The 21,897-nt window shown below is 45.0% G+C and overlaps 1 protein-coding gene across 1 annotated transcript in view; it reads right to left on the bottom strand.

The window, feature by feature from the left end:
* Positions 1–21,897, bottom strand: part of LOC138453422 (CD109 antigen-like) — an 812,557-nt gene that overhangs the window by 599,799 nt on the left and 190,861 nt on the right. The window contains exon 9 of the mRNA XM_069606255.1: positions 3,285–3,453. Coding sequence (XP_069462356.1) covers positions 3,285–3,453 — 169 coding nt within the window. The remainder of the gene's footprint in view (positions 1–3,284; positions 3,454–21,897) is intronic.

Here is a 21,897-nt window from a genome sequence, read left to right as displayed (position 1 = left end):
TCACGCTTGTACACAAGTGTTTCAGAGCGCAACGAGGCAAGGGAGGGGACCAAGGGAGAATAAAACAACGATGTTACTAGGCCCAGTGACATTGAGAACGCGCAAGTGCAGGGAGAGGGAAAGGGGAAAGTGCATGGGATGAGGAAGAAGTGTAAAGTGCTGAGCAAAGGAATACATACATAATTTAAAAAAACAAGCAGTGGTAGTGCCGCCAGCAAGTGCTAGGTTTAATGCAACAGACAGGGGGTATCTGATAAGTGCAGAAGAAAGGGGGGGGGGGGCTCTAGTGTTACAGATACCGACCCCAGTGCAAGGGATTGCCAGGAAGCAGTGGGGGTGGCAGGGTGAACATGTACCTGGGCCCCAGAGTCAGAGGGTAACCAGGTGCACGATGCTGAGGCAGATTAGCAGGGGAGAAGCGGAGCTACATAGCAGAAGGGGAGAACAGAATGCACCTCAAAACTATGGGCAGTAACTTACCTGAAACAGCAAACTGAGAAAGAATAGATAAAAAAACCCAGTCACGGCATGGCCTGGCGAAAGTAAATGGAAGCTGAAAGGGGCAGGGGTAAAGGCTCTTATGAAAACTCGGGGAATGTTGCATACGACAAGAGGAGATAGTAGCAGTTTAATTTAGACAGACCAGAGATTGGCCTAGGGAGACACTAAACAGTGTCCAATTGAGTTTAGGGTATTTTCCAAGCAGGAATGAGAGGGCTATAAAAGCCTAGTAGAGTCAGTTTTAATGTTATTTGGGTGTGGTAGGAGGCCCAAGAGACCAGAGAGGAGCACAAAGTAGGAGTGGACAGAAGAAAATGGGGTATTTGGGGAGTTAAGGCAAGGTGTTGGTTGAGAAAGTGGTACCAATATGGTATGAGTGATCAAGGGTAAATTATAGAAGGAGAACACAGGGGGGGGGCGGTTGAGAGGAGTAGGAGGCAGAGTAAGAGAAAATAGAGAGAAGTGTGGGAGAATAGCTTAGAGGAGTAAGAGCAGGAGAAAACAGGAATGGGAGCAGGAGGAAGAGTGAAGACCTGAGAAGTGGAGGGAGAAGACAGGATTGAGACAAAAAAGGAAGACTGAATCCCCACGAGAGGGACCATTCCCTTAAGGTCACTTAGGAATTCCTGAAGGTCGTTGGGTGTCGCCTTTAGCCCTCCAAATACGTAGGAAAAGCTTTGACCGTATGACCATCTTGTCTGTAGTAGGTTAACAAGCGAACACTGTGCTGGCAATAAGAGGAACTCGGTCCGGCAGGAAGACGATCCTAAGGCCAACGATAATTTGGGTAACCACTCCATAACCTGGTGCTCCACCCTTTGCTACATGTAACAAAGTTAAATTTACCATCTCGTTCTGAGAGAGTAGACTACTTGACAACCATTTGCATCATCTTCACACAAACCGTCCATGGGGCGGAGATGGCTGGATCAGGGAAGTCCTTTCACTAAAATGCCAGGGATAGCGGAAGTGACATCACACGACCCCCGAGCTATGATTAGATCACAGGAAGTGATGTCCTTTGTCCCAACCCCAAAGTGACATCAAAGGAAGCAATGGAACACAACTATTCGCCCCTTGATAAAACAGGAATGGGCATCATAGCATTGTTCGTACATACACAACGAAAAATATGGTTACGATATCACTATGTGACATACATTTCATACAAGAATGGATCACCATATGCATCGTTAATATCAGTGTGTATAGGCCCATATTACCAAATTACTGTCAAGGCAAGGAGAAATCTAAGGTCAAATGAGAATGATGTGTTATTATAAAGCACTTACGCTTAAGTGCTTTATATTACATACACTATCACCAAACCAGTGTTGGTACTCATTTATCGACCTCAGAAGGATGAAAGGCTGAATTGAGGTGTTTATGAACATACTAAATCAGGGATTTACCCCTGAAGTGTCCCTGAAATAAACATTTTAATGAGTCTAGCAATGATTGTATAGAATTCAAGAAAGAAATTGTTATTCCTATTATTTCTTATTTAAAGTCACTACTCAAAGTGTTACACTAGTGCAACCCCATTTTATTTTTAAGTGGCCTGAGCAAGAAAGCAAGCCACTCCAGAAATAAAGATCCACATGGCACTGGCCAAAGCCAGCCCAGGAGCTTAGATTAAAAAAAATGTAAGTTACTTTTTTGTATTTTATTAGGGGTAGCAAGGGAGACCACAGGGGTCACAGTTGCGACCCCTGGCGATCCCCAAATGACGTTCCTGGGGTGGATAACCAGGTTCTATATAAACATGTTGTAATTGTGGTCCTACATTCTATTACTGCAAAGGTTATGTTCTCCTTGTTGAACCTATATGATGCTGTTTTTCAAAGTCTGATTTCCAAATTCAAAGTCGGAGCATATTCTGCACCAGAGTTCAGCAATCTATGCTCCCCCTCCACCCACCCATTGTATTTTGGACTATCACTGCCATGTTCCCACTCCATGGACTGGGATGGTTGCAGACCTTGGTCCAGCATTAACCTAGACGTTCCTTCCTAAGTATATGAAGTACATTGCTGGGTTATTAAATCAATGGACAATCAATTGAGCAGTTCAAGAGCATTGCATTTCTGAAAGTAGTTTCATATATCTTGATGATGCACGGAGGGGACTCGAAGCATAATGGCTTGCATCTCAAAAAGGAATAGAGCGCAAAGTGACCCATGCTGGTTGTGCGATACCAAGGCTGATTTCAAGCATTATCTACTTTGACACATGGGTAGCATGAAGAGTAGAATTTATTTCACCAACGTTTCCTCTCAGACAGTCCAGGTCTTCAGTTTGGTGCTAAACACTGGCTCCAAGGCACACCACTTGGCCAGCAAACCAACTTCATCCACAAAGGCAGCTGAGAAGGGATCTTGGTGGGTGACTAAATACTATTCCAAGAATTGGAAAAAACATTGCACCATAACCCAGGATGATAAAATAACCATATAGTTTATAATTCTTCTCATAACTGAAATCCTTGAAGATGGAATTGCTCCTCGGGCAAGTAATTGTAGGTGCTTCTGCACTTCAGTTTTCAGGGGTGGATAAACATGGATATCAGAAGACCAAACTAAAATAATCAAGTAAAGAATTACACCACTGCCCACTTCAAGGGATTTAGAGAAGACTGGACAAATTTGTCCAGACACTGGCACTATTGCGCTACCTTGATGATGCCCTGTACACCACAAGTTACTTGCAGCACTCTTTGAATAAACACCCTGCCCTGCTGCCAACAGATTCAATTTAATATACAGATAAATGATCTTCCTTACCCGTCAATGACTCGGTCACTCTGGCTGTTACGTTCAGACGTACATTGTCTAGCCACATCAGGTCATAGAGCAAGTCTTCCTGGATTTGGAGTTTTGATTGAGTTTTAAATTTCTCACTGAGCTTTAGTAATTGGTTGTATGTGAAAGTCAAATGAATTGAACCAGAGATCTGCAAAAGTAACAAAGGGAAAACCGTGTCAATTTAGCAAAGAACAGACATTGTGAGGTGTATGCAATATTGAGAAGTTCTAATCTGTAGCAGTATCCTGCAAAATCGTGTCCTGAACCCAAAAGACAAACTCTCGGTCTAGGGAGGTTATTCAACACAAGCCCCCTTTAAAATTGCAATTCCATTTAAATTGTTTTGTATCACTTCACGTGGATGTCAGTGTCCTTATGAATGATTGGAGAGGAATGCATCCAGGGGGGATTAATTAATTTTACTTTAACTACAATCACACCAAAAATGTGAGATGGTTCAATAGAAGTCTCAATAAAATATTAGTTCACTTTTACTGGAGAAACGAAGTGCAGCACAATTTAGCACTTAATCACAGCATCCAAACAAGTAGAGCAAGTGCTTTCATTTCAAAAAGCCACAGTGCAACGCATTCATAAACTTTATCCCCTGGAATTTATTATAAGTGCATTGAAATCATGGTATGAAATTCAGCAGTAAACACTTGAAAGGAAGTCAGTCAGTACAGGTTACGTAGCTAAGCTGACTGTTGTATAAACTGGAGATATTTTAAACATTATTTGACATACTAGGTCAATCATTTTGCAGCTTGGTCTTCTAGCTGTTACTGCCAATTTTTTGGATGGTAGCAAGCATACCTAAACACGGAGGTAAGCAAGAAATATACTTGCGAGGCCATAACAATGTTAAAGTGCATACTGTTGAATACTTCTGTTTTATAGCAGATCAAGGCCTACTGGGGTGATCGCTGAAATGTTTTGAAAATAAATAAGAAATAGGCATAATCCTCATGCTTTTGGGACTACACCCACTATTTCCTATGGGATGAGGTCAGTAAAAAACACAAAATAAGCAATCTAATCAAATATATTTTACAATGATAATTGGGTGGTGACCAGTTTTTTATTTCTGATTTTGCTCATATGTACACATCACCTCATACTACGGTTATTGTTGCCCCCGAGGAAGATACCATAGTTTAGAGAGAACAAAACATGTCAAGCTTGTGAAAAAGTGGAGCTTACACACAGTGTCACATTTTAGGATTGGTTAGTCTTTTGAAACCCTTTCGAGTATTTATCTACACAGTGTTGTTCCATTGATGGGCTTTTTGGTGTTACATGTGTGTATTTGTAAGAGTCTTGAAAACTGAATTAGCTTTTAATAAAATGTGATTTGATATTTTCTAATGTGATCTCGAAGTGTATTTTTATTGTATATTCAGACTAGGTGATATATTAGTAAATACAGATCACCTACATACATTATTCACTTCGTGTCTGTGTATATTATGTGCTGAGGTGACTTTTTGAACTTTATAGGAAATATACATGGCAAGTTTTCTGAATCTTTCCACCCAATTAATAACTGATTGGAGCACTATTTTCTGTTGCTGAGCAGAGCAGGAACACCACCGAATATTAATATAGTCGGGTGGGCGCTTGTTGACATGTAAAGTAAGGTCATACAGAATGCAAGTCTGACAGTTTTGGCTTTCGTGCAGGCATGCAATAGGGATTTTCCAGGTATTGCCATAATGGTACTACCTGGGCATAAAATGGCAGCAGTTGGAAAATGGTCCAAGAACCGTGGCATATTATGGCAGTGCCTGGCAAAGGCTTAAATACATATACAAGATCCACAATTGTTGGATTTACCAATTCTTGCTTAAATGAACTCAGTGCAAGACACAAAATGTAAGTTTACGTTGTTTAGAAATCAAATAGCTAACGATACACATGGTTAATACAGTTTTAAGCACCAGAAGACAATTCAACAGCTATAAGTAATCCCTTTCCTATCATAAGCCTGCTTAGGCAATCCCTTTAAACCCACATAGCTAGCACAAAGATCGCAGGAAGGTGTATTTTGGGCAGGGCGTGTAGTGGCTTAGAGCAGCAGCCATAGGGATATGCATGGCTAAGGGCAGTGCGTGAGTGAGTAAATCCAGACACCACCATGCTGTCTCCCCCCACCCCCATCTCACATAAAAATTCCTTCCCATCTGTACACCTTTGCCAATAGCTCAGGTGGTGCCCGTTGCACTGTTACTTACTGGGTGCATGTACCTTCGTAGAGGGGGAAGTGGTATTTAACCAGCAGGGCTATGGGCAGAAGACGGAAGATGACCTTGAAGCTGGGCCACAGAGGAAGGACTAGTCTGGTGGTTCCACAACAGGCAGTGGTCCCACCTGAGGGGGAGGACTTGCAGGGGGTGGTTTAATAGGAGCCTTACACTGTGCCTGCCGCCATTGCAGAGTGTCAAGCAGGTACAGGATTCGGAATAATGACCCCCCCCCCCCCACCACCCCATGATGCAGCCCTCCGTTTTCCAGTAAGCAGTATTTTGGCTTGCCACTATAGTCAAGACTGTGAAAGGTCTTCACGGTGGAAGGCTGAGGCAAGGAAATGAGATGAGGCCTAAGAGTAAAGGAATCTCCCTTGGTACAACTATCATGCCCAACCACATTCATGAGTGGCACAGAGATGTAGTCCCACTCCATGGAATCCACAGGCGACCCAGCTGTCGCCAAAGGCACCTTCAGCAGTGGTAGCAATTCAGGTCCCAATACCGTTGAGGCCAGGGTAGAGCCAATGTCACCCTTTGGTATGCAGTACCATGCATCTGCCAAGCCTGTCCAATTCATGCCAATGAAAGCACGCCCCTGTAGGCTCACGCCAGTCAAAAATACAACCCGCTAGGGAAAAAAGGTCAAGAAATTTCTTGCAAGGATAACAAGTTGTAATAACACAAATAGTTAAGCCAGCAAAGAACTCTGCTGCGTGAGATCGTTCAGTCTAAAAAAATGGTACAAGCAGGTGGTTAAGAAAACACCTCGTCAAAACTCTCATACATACAGTAAAAACCTGCGTGGCTGGTTGGTGAGACCCTATAACATGGGCCTGCTCCATAGGCGTTGCTAGGCTACGATTGGCTGCCACATACATTTGTCTTCCATCATGTGGGGTCACCTGGATTCATCTCTCCAGGGAATGAAGGTCATGTTTCTCATAAGTTACTATTGCAAGACAATGCTACTCTATCATTATGGCGTGCACCTGGGAAACTCTGGGACTGGTACAGGGGGGTGGGGGGGTGTAGGATCACGATCATGCTGATCCACACATCATATTGCACTCTCGGCACCCACCGCTTCCACTCTCACTTTGGACTATAATTTCTTCCTCCCGGTACCTCGTATTACAAAGTGTGTCATTATGGAATAAGGTGAAATGGTGATGTTCTTTCATATCTTTTATGACCACTGGGTTTATGGTTGGTCACCTGAGGTCACCCATCGCAGAATTCAGGTGTCCTGGACTGGGTCAGTTGTGGGTGTCATAACTCCTGGTGGGCTGGGTGGGGGTTAGAGGTCTGCTTTTGGCCTGGCTGTGATGAATGTGCACAGTGAGGCTCCATGGTCTTGCAGGGTGCGTTCCTTTTTGGGATAACAAGTACTCGTAACAGTTTAAGGAGCAAGGGGAATTAGCAGCGCGGGTCCTTCTACCATTAGCGCTTGGGCCTGTTCAAGTTTCTTCATCAGGCCTGTGTTTACCACATGCCCATGCAGTACTGAATGTATCTACCATAACTACAAATAAGGCATCACTTTATATGTGCGCACTAAGTCTATACATCGGTATTTCATGCGATTGTGTTTAAACAGGGTTTTGTAGCACAGCCTTCTCCCCTAGTACATCGCAAGTCTATGGGACTCCTCACTCTAAAGCACCTGGGGGGGGGAGGGGGGTGGGAAAGGTTAATTTCCTTCCCCAACACTCCCCCGTTTTGTTACTTCTACAGTAACAAACTCCTCTGCCTACTTACGTTCATTCTCCCTCCTTACCGCAGCGTCATACGGTGGAGTTCGCTTTATTGGCATCAATGCCCTACATACATCCCGCAGGCTTTCTTCTGCTTGTACCTATTCTTCTGGAGTGCATGTCATGTAGATACATCCCCCGCTAAATCTACAAACACGTCTTTATAATTTTCAGGGTCAGAAGAAACAATAATAATCGTTTGGTACAGTCTATCTACCTCATCTCCATAGGGTATGTGGACCATGTGGGGGATAGGGTGGTCAGTTTGTATTTCTATCTTTTGTATTATGAGGTACCTTTGAAATGCCAATTGAAACCATCATTGCTCTCCTAGGCACTGCTTTGGCCCAACAGCGGAGTCCCATGTGGCACAAGCAGAAAAGAACTAGGATGAATACGATGGCAGGAATCGGCATAATCAGGACGGCTCGTATCCAGGATGGTGCCCAGTCAAAGGCGATAACAAATCTATCACCTCATTGGATACCAGTATCTCCTTGGATATCCGCTTATTTTTTCATGCGCATCCCCAGGTCGTGCACTGGTGATACTATGTGGGTCAATGATCAGTTTTCTTTTTTTTATAACTTTATTTAAATTTTCAAACCATTAATAACATCAACACATATTGGTGAGAGTCATAGAAATAACAGTATACATAATTTCTGCACCAAAATACAATCATCAGTAAACTATAACTTCCAATACAAAGACCCCTCACATATCAAGTAAACCATTACAACAAACACTTACACACAAACATAATCAAGACCAAAACACTACACATGAAACCCCCCCCCCCCCTCAGCCAAATGATACGTTTTCTGAAAATTCTGGAGGTACGAATGTGCGACATGAATCCCTGATCTTTTTGCACACCTCCCATTGCCGTCAGCATATCCAGGATGCATCTGTTTTATCAGTTTTAGGGCACACAGCGATAGTATTGTACAGGGATAGTATTGTGCCAACTGGACCAGTTCTCATCGTATGATCTGCAGCCAATTAGTTCTTGCCTGTATGCCGGGTAACGAGCGATGCAAAAAACATTTCAGCAGAGTTCAACAACCGTTATTCATCGGGTATCTCATCAAGCAATGCGGTTGTCTTTTGATAGATAGTTTGATGCGCTCTTCTTCCTCCACAGCTTATCATATTGGCTCTTGCCAGGTAAGATGAAATTCTGGCAGTGGCATTGGGCTCTGTTCGACTTCTGGGGAAACTGTTGGTTTTGGAACTGGTATTGGCCCGCTTTTCAAATGATCTTGTGCGACTACCCATAGTGCGGAGTGTAGCATGGGCAGCGAACAGTAGACCCCCCCCCCCCCCAAAGATGTTGGGAGATGCAAGAAAGTTTGTTGGCCGCATACCCAGTAGTAGTACATCACGGCTGCCAGGCCCCTCTTCAGGTCTGGAATCAACAATGTCCTGTTGCATTGCTCATTGGAGCCGACAAAGACACTGCGGAAGCAAAGCTCAATTCTAATCTCTGGGGACTTTCACTGGCTTCTCCATTGCTGCAATCTATGTCAGTTTTGTGATGTGCTCTGTCCATATTTGTGCACATGTTCTTGCCACGAACATCACGGTTTTCTCTTTGTATCCCAGTAGGCGTTCAGCTGGGAAACTATGTAGTTTGCTGCCACTTGTTTCTGTATTTCGCTTCATCAATCACTAAATATGGCTGTTGTAAGCAGTTTGTTCTTCGGGTTTTGCATTGCAGAGCATCTGGATCAACAACCGTAGTTGCACGTTGTGTGCCTTCCAGGCACCTTTTAGTCTACAAAGCGCAAGATGAACCAGGCATTGTGCCTCTATAATTGGAACTTCCTGTGGTACTAAAACCGTGTGTGCCCCCGATGAGTGCAATATCAACGAGCATAGATAGCAGCTGCCATTTGTCATTATCTTCCTATCGCACTTATATCCGTATATCAGCTATTTGTGTGCTCGGAATGTCCAATATATTCAATAGCATCCAGGCCTAGGCCATGGTATGCATCAAACATGCTTTCCTTCTCATTCTACCATGGCACAATACATAACTCCTTGTTACTATACTAGCGCGAACATTGCTGTTCTTACTAATGTGTGCTAAAAAAAAGGTTTGGAATAACCTTTGTGGGGAATATTTGTAACATCCTGCTCATGCACACACTGTTGACATGCATTACTAATTTGGGAAGTTTTATACATATCTACAGTTGCATTGCGGGTCTCATTTGACAGTGCAGCTGCATATTGGCGTGCACTTCTGTTCATGCGCCCCCACCCCCTCTTCGAGATGGCTTGCCCAGATAAAAGATTACCCCAATGAATTCCTAACTAACATTAGAATGGTAAATAGGATAGCGGTGAAGTGTAAACCACAAGTGTAAGAATATAACCTTGTGTAACTAACAGCATATCTAGCTCTATTCTGAACATACAATGAATTTTACGTTGAGTGCTTCATGTTGTATATCCCTGTAGAGGAAACAAAAATGGGTGAGGGAGGAAAGAGGAAGAAAGAACGAGAGAAAGATTATTTTACTTTACAGTGCTTATGCCTTCAGCAGCAATGCATGTTTTATTCTCTGGGGCATGCAGCGACATTAAAGTAAACCAATCTACCTCACAATAATTTCCTCAGAATTATAGTATTGGTGATGAGTTTGGGGGTGCCCTACAAACATCAGTGAGGTGTATTCAATATCAACCTCACCTTTACCGCAAGAAGGGTAAAAAAAAACACTACTTTGTACGGGCCATGGAACCCTGGATTGTTCCATTTGTGCACAAAACTCCTAACATAGTATGTCAACTAGCAGCAGTGGTTGGGTGGGCGTGTTATCTGTGGTAGGCTGCTCATCAAGGTTCGGTGGACTTCCTAGGCGAGGCGGTGCAATTTGTTGCGATATTTGATCGCACCAGTCAGGTTTGTTAAGTATTCTTTTAATTCCTTGCCCAGAACCGCTTAAGCTTTACGAGTGTCTGACGCCCTCCTTACTTGGGAGATGGGTGTGTGCATGCGCCTGCCAGTTACCATTTTTTGTGGCAAGAGGTGGTCTTTATTTGGCTCAGTGCGCATACTGAACAATGCCAGGGGCAAACAGCGCACCCAGTTTTTCATTTAGGGTGGTTGAGTTTGGAGAGCTTTCTTTTGTTTATTCATTCCACAACGCCGTTTGCTTAGGGGGTGGTAAATTGTACACATCTGATGTTTAATGCCAAGTATGAGCTCTTTGAAGAGCTCATTGAATAAATGGGTGCCGTTGCCAGACTTTAACATATCGCACAAGCCCCAATGAGAGAACACCTTGCGTACTAGAAATTTAGCAGTGCTTTTGCCATCTGGGTGTGCACAAGGACCAGCCTCAACCTATTGTGAAAATGGGCACACAACTATTAGGTATCGTGACCCATTCCATCTTTCTCCCAGGTCTGCGTAATCAATGTGCAACTAACAGAATGGCCCAATAGGGCGAGGCATTGTGCCTAGTATTGTCCGGAGTGTCATGCCAGTGCTGAAAGTTTTGCAGGTGGTGCAGTGTGTAATGAGATTCATGAGATGCCCCTGAAGATTTGGAATGAACCAATCTTCCTGAATGTCTGCAGCAAGGTGTTTGAAGCTGTGGAATGGGTTGTGTAACTGGTTGAATGCTATTGTCAAGAGCTCTACAGGCACTACTGCCTTGCCGGTGCATTCATGTCTACAAAGCCGCCCAGTGGGCGGTTTACATCCCACTTTTGGACCATAGTTATTTCTCAAAATTTTGGTGCTTTTCCCTGTAGTTCAATAAGTTGTGCTATGGGCAGCGCAGTGTATGATGCTGGTTGCAGATACTGTGGTTGTGTAGTTATGACATTCTGAAATTACCAGGACAGGAAGGTAGGCCTCCAATTTGGCTGCAGCATCTGCAGCAGTGTTTCCTAATGCCATTTCATCAGTGTTACTAGTGTGCGCAGCGCACTTGATGACCGCCACCACAAAAGGTTGAAACAGTGAGGTAATCAGCGTTTCTAATCGAGCAGCGTGTTGTACTGGGGAATCATCTGCCCTGCAGAACCCTCTCGTTTTCCATCGTGATAAGCCAATGCACAGTTGTAATGAGATATGCATAGTCTGAATAGATAGTCACATGACAACCTTGTGATGCCTGTACAGCCTCGATGAGTGCCATCAATTCTGCTGCCTGCACTGAAAAGTGCAGGGGTTAACGCCTCTTCATCAGGGGTAACTGTTACGCTCACCTGGTATCCACGGGGGTGCCACACGATACTAGATGGAGCTCTAAGTCCTATCCCAGATCCCTCTCTGCGTGGTTATGTGCCAGACGTTGGGTAGCACCTATAACAGGAGAATGGAGGGTTAAGATACTGGTTCTGTGATAGGTGGACTCCCACCTCCCTCTGGTCCAAATCCCCTCCCTTGGGGTTATTGCTCACCTTAGGTTTTTGTGCATTGAACTCTCCGACCTGCGTCTCTGCAGGGGCGCGTGGTTGGTGCAGGCGTTCCATGGACCTAGTTGCTTCACTGGTCTGTGTGCCCTTATGTCGGGTCCAGCCCGTCTGTAACTCCGACTCTGCTGTCTTCCAGGTGTTTTATGTCTTTTCCGTCTTTATTACGTCGCTTTCTTTCCCTCCGTTTTCTCTGCGTCTTGCTCCACTACGCTGTTCCCTAACAATGTCTCTTGTTTTCACAGGGATGGTTTCGATCTTGGAGTTGCCGCGCCGATGGCAAAGACCACAGTCAGTTATTGATGCGGAGCGCTGCGCTGTTTGCTCACTGGCACTGCAAAAGTAGTCCACATACTGGATGACTGTTCTGGGCACATGGATATTGCCTATTTCTTCATGTAATATCCTGTTGAATATGCTTGCGCTCTTGTAGGGGCAAATTAGTGTGACCGTAGCACTTTGCCATGTGTGAATGCTGAGGTACGGAGTTAGAAAAGAAGGCATTGTTTAAGTCAATCACTGAAGTGAGTTACGTCTTTGGGGATGCTACACAAAATGGTGGCCGGGTTCGGCATTAAAGGACATTTTCTGTACTACATCATTAAGTGACCGGAGATACTGGATCATTCTCCAATTACCCCCCGGTTGCTTTTTTTACAGGATATATAGCAGTAATACAAGGAGAGGTAGAGGGCACTATGATACCTTGGTGGATTACAGCCTGTATGGTCTCATCCCCGTGCTTCCCTTGATAGTGGGTACTGTTCACCAGGGGTCATAACACCCCAGGTTTTAGTGTGATCTGCACTGGGGTCACTTCCTATTAATAGGCCTACATCAGATGGGTTGGTTATCCACAATTGTGCTGGCACATACTCTAGGTGAGAAAATGGATGACGGAAGGTGGCACGACAACAGCCATTAGGGGCACTGCACTCTTCTGTACTGCACCATGACCTCAGGGGATACATAGCTCAAGTACTATCTCCCCGTCATTGTCATCGGTCACTTCCTTGAGGGGTATGTAGGGATCAATGAACAATACAATACGCCACTGGCACTCTGTCCATCTGTTCTGAGAACTACTACTCTTTTTTCAGACACCAACAACCCTTCGAGGGATAGTATTGTGCCCGCTACCAATTCTGGGAACACTACAGGGCGGAAAAAGAAATCGGTTGGAACTCTCCAGCAGGCTTTGGCAATTTATGGCACTACTTTGAGAAGCATGGTTATGCCATAGATGAACATGCCTGGGTCAACGTGTCATGGCGTGCATTATGAGCATCACCCTCATCGCGGACATTCCTGGTCTGGCGCAGACAATGCCGTGGTCGGTAAATGAGATTGTTGTGTTAAACTTGTTAAGCAGATCACTGCTGAGCAAGTTCACAACAGAGCTCTCAGAATACATTAGGGGAGCGCAAACTACCCTTCCTCCCACCTTTACATCCAAATCTTTTGTATATGGAACCCTAGAAATAGCCCCAGAGAATGCCTGCGTGTCGTGACTTTCGCCAGTAACAGGAGGTCTGCTTCACTGATGCACGATTTCTGAGCACCTGAATCCATCATAAAGATGAATTGCTTGTTTCCCATCTCTGCCCCCACCATGGATTCCTCTTCAGGTGTGAAGATCATTGACAGGACCGGACACACAAATACTGTCTGTGGGCTGTCCTAGACAGGATAAGTATATGTCCCTATCAATGAGAAGGGGTTTCCTGGCACCATTGCAGCACCTTGGAATGGGGCCACTGGGGGCACCATTAAAGGGGTTTGCAACTTCTGCCTGATGAAGTTGTTGTGAGGATGGTATTGTTGCATAGCCTGCAGGGAGGGTCTGGTATCTGTGGGGTCAACTGGGTGAAAGCTTGGTGTAGATCATAGGGTATGGAGTTCCTTCTGGGAGTCAGCCCTCGAGGGCCCCATTGGGGTGGTGCACCATAGTTCTGTTGGCCATAGCTGTACCCCACTCCTTGCCTGCTCCTGCACTCACTTGAAAAATGCCCCCACTTCCCACAGTTCCAACATTGCCCCATTCCACCTCTTTGGGGACCCATTCCTCCAAACCCCATTCACCTTGATCCTCTGAACCCACCTAGTTTTCGCTTTTGTCCTTGCCACTGTGGCCCTGTGTATGGTCAGTTTCCGCCCCACTTTTCTTGTCCTTCTTCGGCCCACATAACTGCTATTCTAGAGTTTGTGAAGTCAGGTGTGTATCCTGCCACGTCTGTCTATGCTAGTGCCGATACGGACGCCTCCACAGCTACCTTAGATAATTTGTTTTGGACCAGTTTTGCTTCCTCTGCCTGTCGCCTCAGTCATTTCTTTCTCACGCTCCCTTATTCTTCTACACAGATGCACTATTATGCTCTGAATTTCAGGCCACTCCTTTGCCCCGATGCCCACAATTTTGTCTAGTGCTTTTTGTACTTCTTTGGGTAGGCCTCGTTTGACAATAAAATAGAAAAATAGATATTAACTGGTCCCATGCGTTACCCATTTCTGCCCTCCACATCTCTTGGACCTTAAGAAAAAACTGAACACCACCACCACCAAATTGTACACTGCATAATGGACTGCAAATCGGGTGTGTCCGGGAAAGCTCACCATAGCACACCACACACTTTAGCTCTAATTTTATTTAAGGATGCTCCATCATGTGCATCGTTGCTCAGCATTACTTCCGGGTACCCCACCTTCACCCACACGTCGGCTGCCTGATATCGGATAGCGGCCACCAATAAGCTTTTCATGTCTCCTATAGCTAGGTGCACTACCACTGTTTGCTTTTCGAATGCATATATCCATTTCCCCGCAACCGCTGTAAGAGCCAGAAGCGCCTTTATTATTTGGTTGTTTTTGTCCATCTGTGCCAATGGCACATAATGTGGTCTCCCTGTACCCTTGTGTATTAGGGGCATTTCCATTTCTAGCTTGCTTCTACCGCCTTTTTTGCACTTCCCTTTTTCCTTGCTACTTCCATCCGGCCAAACCCCTCTCTCAACCTGCCATTCCATAAGCTCTACTCTAGGGGTGCATTGAGGCGCTTGCTCGGCCTCCTCATCCAACGTACTTCACTTACCTTTGTCTCCCCTACAGGGTCCAACATTCTTGTAACCCAAGCGGTTTCACCATTGTAGTGCAAGTCTACAGTTCCATTGGGCGTGTTGTCTATCCTGAATAAGAAATCTCCTGACTGCCATGCATCCTCCCTGTGCAGAACTGGTGTGTCTGCCTTAGTCACGCCATATGCCACCCGTAGTCTGGCGAGTTCTGTGTGCGTCGATGCCAGCGCTACCACTAGGTCTCTCAGATTAACAGCCATGTGCACTGTGACATCTGGAGGCGAGGCATATGGGGTGGGTGGGGCTATCACTGGTGTTGCTACATAAGCTGCATTTGTGTATCCTACTGCGGGACGGGCCGTTATAGGGTATAATACATTGTAGCCCGTTGACGTCCTCCCATCTGTGTTAATGCCTGCGCTCTTGCTATCGTTGTGCGCCCCTCCTTCACGCTCCTCTGCGTCCTCAATCATTTTCCAGAGGTTCAATATTACCTGTCTGTTTGGTAATCGTTTCCCTTTGTATTTTGCTGTCAGAAAGGTAAGACATGTGTTCCAGAATACTTATATCATAGGAGTCCTGCTCTGGCCACAAGCGGGGCACCCCCCTCTCTCCCCTTGCTTCAGTCACCCACTGGTTTTGATATTTCTTGATCCCGTCGCAGTACAATGGCAGGGCCTTACACATTTACTCTATGGGCATTTCTCCTCCCATAACCACGTTGGTTGCGCACTTGCTGGTGCTACGCCTGTACTAATGTGCTACACAGTTGTATATATATTGTCAAAAACATTACATTTCCCACCCATTTTAGTTAACAAAAAACTTCAATAATTCTTTCCTCAGCCCCCCTTATCCTTTTCTTTAAAACCAAGGAATGACTTGTATTGTAAAATGAAAACCGAAGCAACTCTGCTTCCAACAGTTCAAACACAACTAATGTGAGATTTACCATTGTTACTTTACCTCCCATCCCCGTTATGCAGTATCATTTGACTTAATTGTCAAGTCAGACATAACTATTGGTTTATTTTGGAGAAATTCAAGATAGTGTTTCCCAAGTAAGCATGGACGTAATTTTAGGGGGGGTTAACAGGGGTGTTTGTCCCCCCAACTTTCATGGCATACCATTTTGTCCCCATTCATTTGGCTGTAGCACCTTTTCTTCAGATGTCATGTCCCCCCCCCCCCCCAACATTTTCAGCAAATTTACTCCACTGAAAGTAAGGGTACGATTTGAATAACCATTTCTTGATCCAACTACTGTTTGCCACAATTTTACCTGCCAGTTTGTATTTCGAATATTTTTCTGTCATTTTCCAATTCCTTCAGTATCAGCTCTTGTCTTGCACACTATTGTCACTGGGTCCCTTTGATCGATTACAACCTACCTTTGCACGGTTTTGTTTCTCTAAAGATTACAACGTAACTTTGCACTGTAATTTATGACTACTACACACAAGGTATTTGTATTGTACTACAATTTTTTATGTCTATGTTTATTGATTAATAATTATGCTAATGTTCTGTCTTGAAATGTTAGTAAATTAACATTTATACTTCATTGAATACAATTGAGTGGTCTGTAGGATTTTTCTGGGCGCAATTATTTGATTGAATCATTGTTTGACCATCTGTTGATGCAAAATGGTTTTAAATCGATAACCATACAGATAACGCTCGGCAGTCATTTTTTTGTACTACTATTGCCCACTCTGCTGCCCGTCCACCAGGGCACCCAATTGTTTTGCTTCATACCCCTTTTCCTTTCAGTCTCTTTGCTCACACAAACCATACGCTACACACCCTAAACCACATAGCACCCCTCCCCACCACTACACAAAACAAATAAAACAAACAGAAATAAGCTAAAACAACAATTGCTACTATTCGCGAGCTCTCCAATTATACGTGTCCTTTGCATTTCCTATTTTCTTCTTTGTTAAACAGTATGAGTGGCGCCACCATCTCCCCTCACTCGGGGAGGCTCCCTACACTTCAGTCTTCCTTTCCTTATTTTTCTCCTCAAAATGTTAATAAAAACCAAAAAACAAAATAAGCCACAGATATGCCACACTTCCAATTCCAATCTCTGCGTGTTCACACTTTCCCATACATCTGTCCTCGACTAGTTATCCCTTGAAAGGCTATACTCACTTGCACGTGTTCAACTAAACTCGTCTGTCGCAGGATTCCAACACCAACCTGCACTTCTCCATGGGGGCATACCCCGCTTCAAAGAGCAGCAAGGATTCTGCAAAGGCGACTCCTGTACGGCCACTGGGAAGTATGCATTTTTGGGACTAGTCACTGTAGGTGGGTGGGTGCAGCCCTTCTGGAGAGGCTGCCTGGATACCTCCCCAGGTACAGGGGCGCTGGGATCACGTTAGAGTCACCAAATGAAGGCATGCCCCTGTACGCCTACAGCCAAAAAAATACAACCGGCTAGTAAAAAAATGCCAAGAGATTTCTTGCAAGGATAAAGTTTTAATCACACAAAAATAGGTAAGCCAGCAAGGAATGTTCTGCTGAGAAATGGTACAAGCAGAAGGTTATAAGGCAACACATAGTCATAACTGTCATACATACAGTAGAAACCTGCATGGCTGGTTGGCTAGACCCTATACATGGGCCTGCTCCCTAGGGGTTGCCAGGATGAGAACCCCTGCCCCTTACATTCGTCTTCCATCATGTGGGGTCAGCTGGGCACATCTCTACAGTGAATGAAGGTCATGTTGCTCATTAGTTACTATTGCAAGACAATGCCACTCATTATGGCATACACCTGGGAAACTCGGACTGGCACAGGGGTAGGATCATGATCATGCTGACCCACACATCCTTTGCTCAGTTCATATCGAACTCTCCGCACCCAAGGCTTCCACCTTCGCTTTGGACTAGAATTTATTCCTCCCGGTACCTCGTATTATAAAGTGTATTAAGCAATAGGGTGAAATGGTTGTTTTCTTTCAGATCTTTTATGACCACTTGGTATATGGTTGGTGGTCTGAGGTCACCTATGATTGTGGAAATTACGAGGTCTTGGACTGTCAGTTGTAGGGATCTTAACTCCTGGTGTGTTGGGTGGGGGTTGGAGATCTGCTTTTAGTCTGGCTGCGATTAATGTGCACAGTGAGGCACCTGGTGCTGTCTAGCGGCCTTGCAGGGTGCATTCCTTTTTGGGATAACCAGTATTCGCAACAGTTTAAGGAAGCAGAAGAGTCAATGGGATTGGCAGTGCAGGTTCTTCTTCCATCTGCGCTAGGGCCTGTTCAGGTTTCTTCATCGGACCTGTGTTTACCGTGCAGCCCTACAGGACTGAATGCATCTACTATAACTACAAAAATGTCATCTCTTTCTATGCCAGCACTAAGTCTATACATCTGTATTTCATGCAATATTGTGTTCGTGCAGGGTTTCGTAGCCCGGCCCTCTTCCCCCCTGGTACATCGCACTTCTGTCCATCGATCGCCTCACTCTAAAGGACCTGGTAAGTAAATGCTGGCAGAAGCAGGCCCATGTTGCCAGTGCTGCCCCAACAAGTCAGTTATAGCTTTAGAATGGCACCCAACAAAGTCACTTTAAGGTGTTCATTTTTTGGGCCCAATCAAGAGATAAGTCTAACTCTGTTAAACTTCTCAAGTGCTACTATTGATAATTGCAAGGACAAAAAGGTTATCCTGGGAATACCCTTTTAAGAGAACCACGGAGTGTGGTGGATTAAATGTGGAACGTTATAGTAGGGATGGAATAAAGCAACAAAAACAAGTGATAGACGCACGTGCACCAACCTACAGATGGGCCATTTCTCGTCCATGTTCATTGGTGTTCTATAGAGACTGCTTTACAAGGGAACAACCGCCGAAGGACATTGGTCAACCCATTCATAGTGTCCAAATAAATAGAATCCAAGACAATTTCCATAAAGAAAAAATGCCCAAAACTGCAAATTTCTCTGTTCCTTATAGGATTGAGACCGACGACTAAATTGTTGGAAGAATAAAAGTGAAAAGGAGACCGTTTTAAGTTTGAGAGTCACCAGAAATATGCAACGTTTGAGTTACAACCACTGCCCCATACTCACCACCACAACAAGAGTGCACCTGAATGTGGGTAATGGCCTGTGCATGAGAGACCACTCAACATACTGGGCCTTTGTTTATTTCCTTAGTCTTTGGGTGAAATGCACACAAAGTGCATTCTGGATATATTTATGTCAAACACATTGTATCTGCAATGTATTCCATTCAAAATTATGTGAAATAATGTCAAATACTATCATAAAGGAAGAAAAGCAGCAAAGGTTCTATTGGTTTGATAGCACTATTCATCTCATCAGATCAGCATTTCCACTCCAAGCAAAATCCCTCCCACCTTTGGAAATATTGAGGGGGGGAGGTTGTTCAAAAAAAGAAACCTTACAATTCCAAGAGTATACAAATTCATGGGCTTCACAAAAAAAGTTTGCCTCTGGAATTACCAGATGGATGGAGCCCATGCGAATTTAGGGCCAGCCTCAAAAGCAAAATAGTGCATTAATTGGCAATCTATTGACCCTGGTCACCATAAAATACATGTGCGTTGGACTAATGCAAAGAGAACAAAAGTAACAGGTCAAATGACTCATTAATCACAGCCTCACAAAAAGCTGTTCTTATGCACTGAGAGCACAAGGCAAGAGTAGGCACATATATTTCCTTGATTTTAAAGCATAACATTTGTCTAGAGGGTTGGTTGACAAACGTTGATTATAGGCGCTGGTGGTGGGTTTAACCGTTGGTTATGGCCATAGATTGCTTTCTTCTTGGTTGTTAACAATAATGGAGCAACTCTTGATTTGTCGTCAGTGAAGGTTTTAATGTTAGTAGACAAGTAAACCGCAGGACCTAGCAGAATGTGGTAGGTACATGAGAGGGGAGCAAACACGTGTTTTGACCTTAGCCTTTGTCAAGGCATGTGCAATGGTTCGTGGTCCTGTTAAGGGGTTGTTGCGTCTTGTGAGAAGATCACTGTTCCTGGTGGGCGGCAGCCTGGTTATCCAGTCCAACACTGGAATGCACACTCTGTTTTTCGGTGTTCCGACGGTTGTCGGAACACTGAAAAACTGAACTTTCATTCCAGCGTTACAGACTGGAACACTGCGTGTTGGCTCCCCTCTGATGTACCTAGCACATTCTGCTAGGTCCTTCGGTTTACTTGTGTACCAACATTAAAACGTCCCTGATGACAAATCAAGAGTTGCTCTATTAAAAACCAAGAAGCAAGAAATCTATGGCCATAACCAACAGTTAAACCCAGGCCTATACTCAACAAGGTTTGTCAACCAACCCTCTCTAAACTCATTCAATGGGCACCCTAAGAGTTTTTGGTTCCCAGACAAACCAAGTGCTAGGCTGCAGGTCTTCTCATAGCAACAAATTTATCAACAAGTTAGCGCAGGTGCCCACCTGTCCTCCCAACTCCAACAAACGATAACATATTTGTCATTGAGTTTACCTGCAGAAAGCGATTACTACTGGTTACCTTTTAACAAGACCTAGTAACATGAAATTGTAATGGTTTATTTGTAGAGCGCTTATACACAAGTGAAGTGATTCAAAGCGCTTCAAGGCAGGAAGGGTACAAGGGAAGACAGTAGTCATTCTTAGGCCTTGACGTTTCCGAATGATGGTATAAAAGTGTACTAGTATACTAGGACCGAGGCATTTCTACTAGTGCAATTGCATGACCGGAGGGAATGAGAGCGGGAGGGGGAGAAGGAACGAGCAAAATCACACGCCTTTGCACAGGTGTTTCAGGAGTGACCAAGCTAGGAAGGGAAGACAAAGGGAGGACAGGACAATACAAACTAGCTAGGCCTTGTGCATTCAAGGTTGTGCAAGTGCGCAGACAGGAAGTGCGAGGCAGAGGGACAAGTGCGCCCAGTCCATCAGGGCCTGGGTTAAGTGCAGAAAAGGGTGCCTCTAGCATGGAATGTTATTCTGAGTGCAGATGTGCGAGGTATAGTGCAGAGGCCCAGAGACAGTATGACTGGCGTGGGAGCCAGGGACCTGTGTGGCTCTGGAGGTGCACCAGGAGACGAGTCGGCGAACTGAGCAGAGTTGGGGAGGAAAGCAAGAGAGGAGAAAAAAGGTGGTTAGCAGGAGAGGGAAAGAAAGGGAAGAGGAAGGTCTTAAAACATTTCCGCAACTTGCGGAGGTCTGGCTCAAGACGGAGAGAGAGGCAGGGATGCTGTTCCAGAGGGAGGCATCTGCAGAGGAAAACGTCTACCCACAAATCTGTTTGGAGAAACGGCTCACATTGGAGGAGGCAGAGCAGAGGACTCTGGTAGTGCTGGCGCTGGCCCCAGAAAGCCTTCGACTATGCAGAGGGACTTGAATTTGACCCTTGCCGCAACTGGGAGCCAGTGGAAAGATTTCAGCTCCAGACGGAGGTGGTCCCTGAGCTTGAGGCCAAGGATAAGTCTTGTGGGTCTGTTATGGATAAGTTGAAGAGGTCAGATTAGAAATAGGAAGATTGAGAAAGACAGTTGCGGTAGTCCAGTCTAGAGAGAACCAGGGCTCTGGAGACGGTGAGCCTCCGGGAGAAGGTGAGAAAAGGTAGAATACCTCTGAGGAGGTGAAGCTGGTAGTGGGACTTTTTAGAGATGTCCAAGATGTGACAAGAGAAGGAGAGAGTGGAGCCGAAGATGACACCCAGATTGTTTGCCTCACTAGTGGGTGAAGGAGCCGGGCCAAGGGAGGCCGGCCAGAACGCAAGGGGGAAAGCGGGAGCAGGGGTCCCAATGAGGACGATCTCTATCTTGCTGGAATTAAAGCAGAGATTATTATCAGCACACCAGGACTGAATTGAGAGAGAAGGAAGAGGCTGAGGGAACCCTGAGAGAGCGCATGTTGTCATCCGCATAACACTGACAGTTAGAGGTGAAAGAAGAGATCATGTGGGCCAAAGGGGCCATGTAGACATTGAAGACCCAGGGGGATAGATTAGATCCCTGGGGAACATCACAAGTATACAGTGATAGCGGAGAGAAAGGACCCAAGTTCAACCTGGGAAGGGTGATCCGAGAGGAAGGAAG

Source organism: Ambystoma mexicanum, chromosome 4p (genome assembly GCF_040938575.1).
Source record: "Ambystoma mexicanum isolate Mex_15411 chromosome 4p, UKY_AmexF1_1, whole genome shotgun sequence".
Taxonomy (NCBI): Eukaryota; Metazoa; Chordata; class Amphibia; order Caudata; family Ambystomatidae; genus Ambystoma; species Ambystoma mexicanum.
This window is presented reverse-complemented; position numbering and strand designations above follow the sequence as displayed.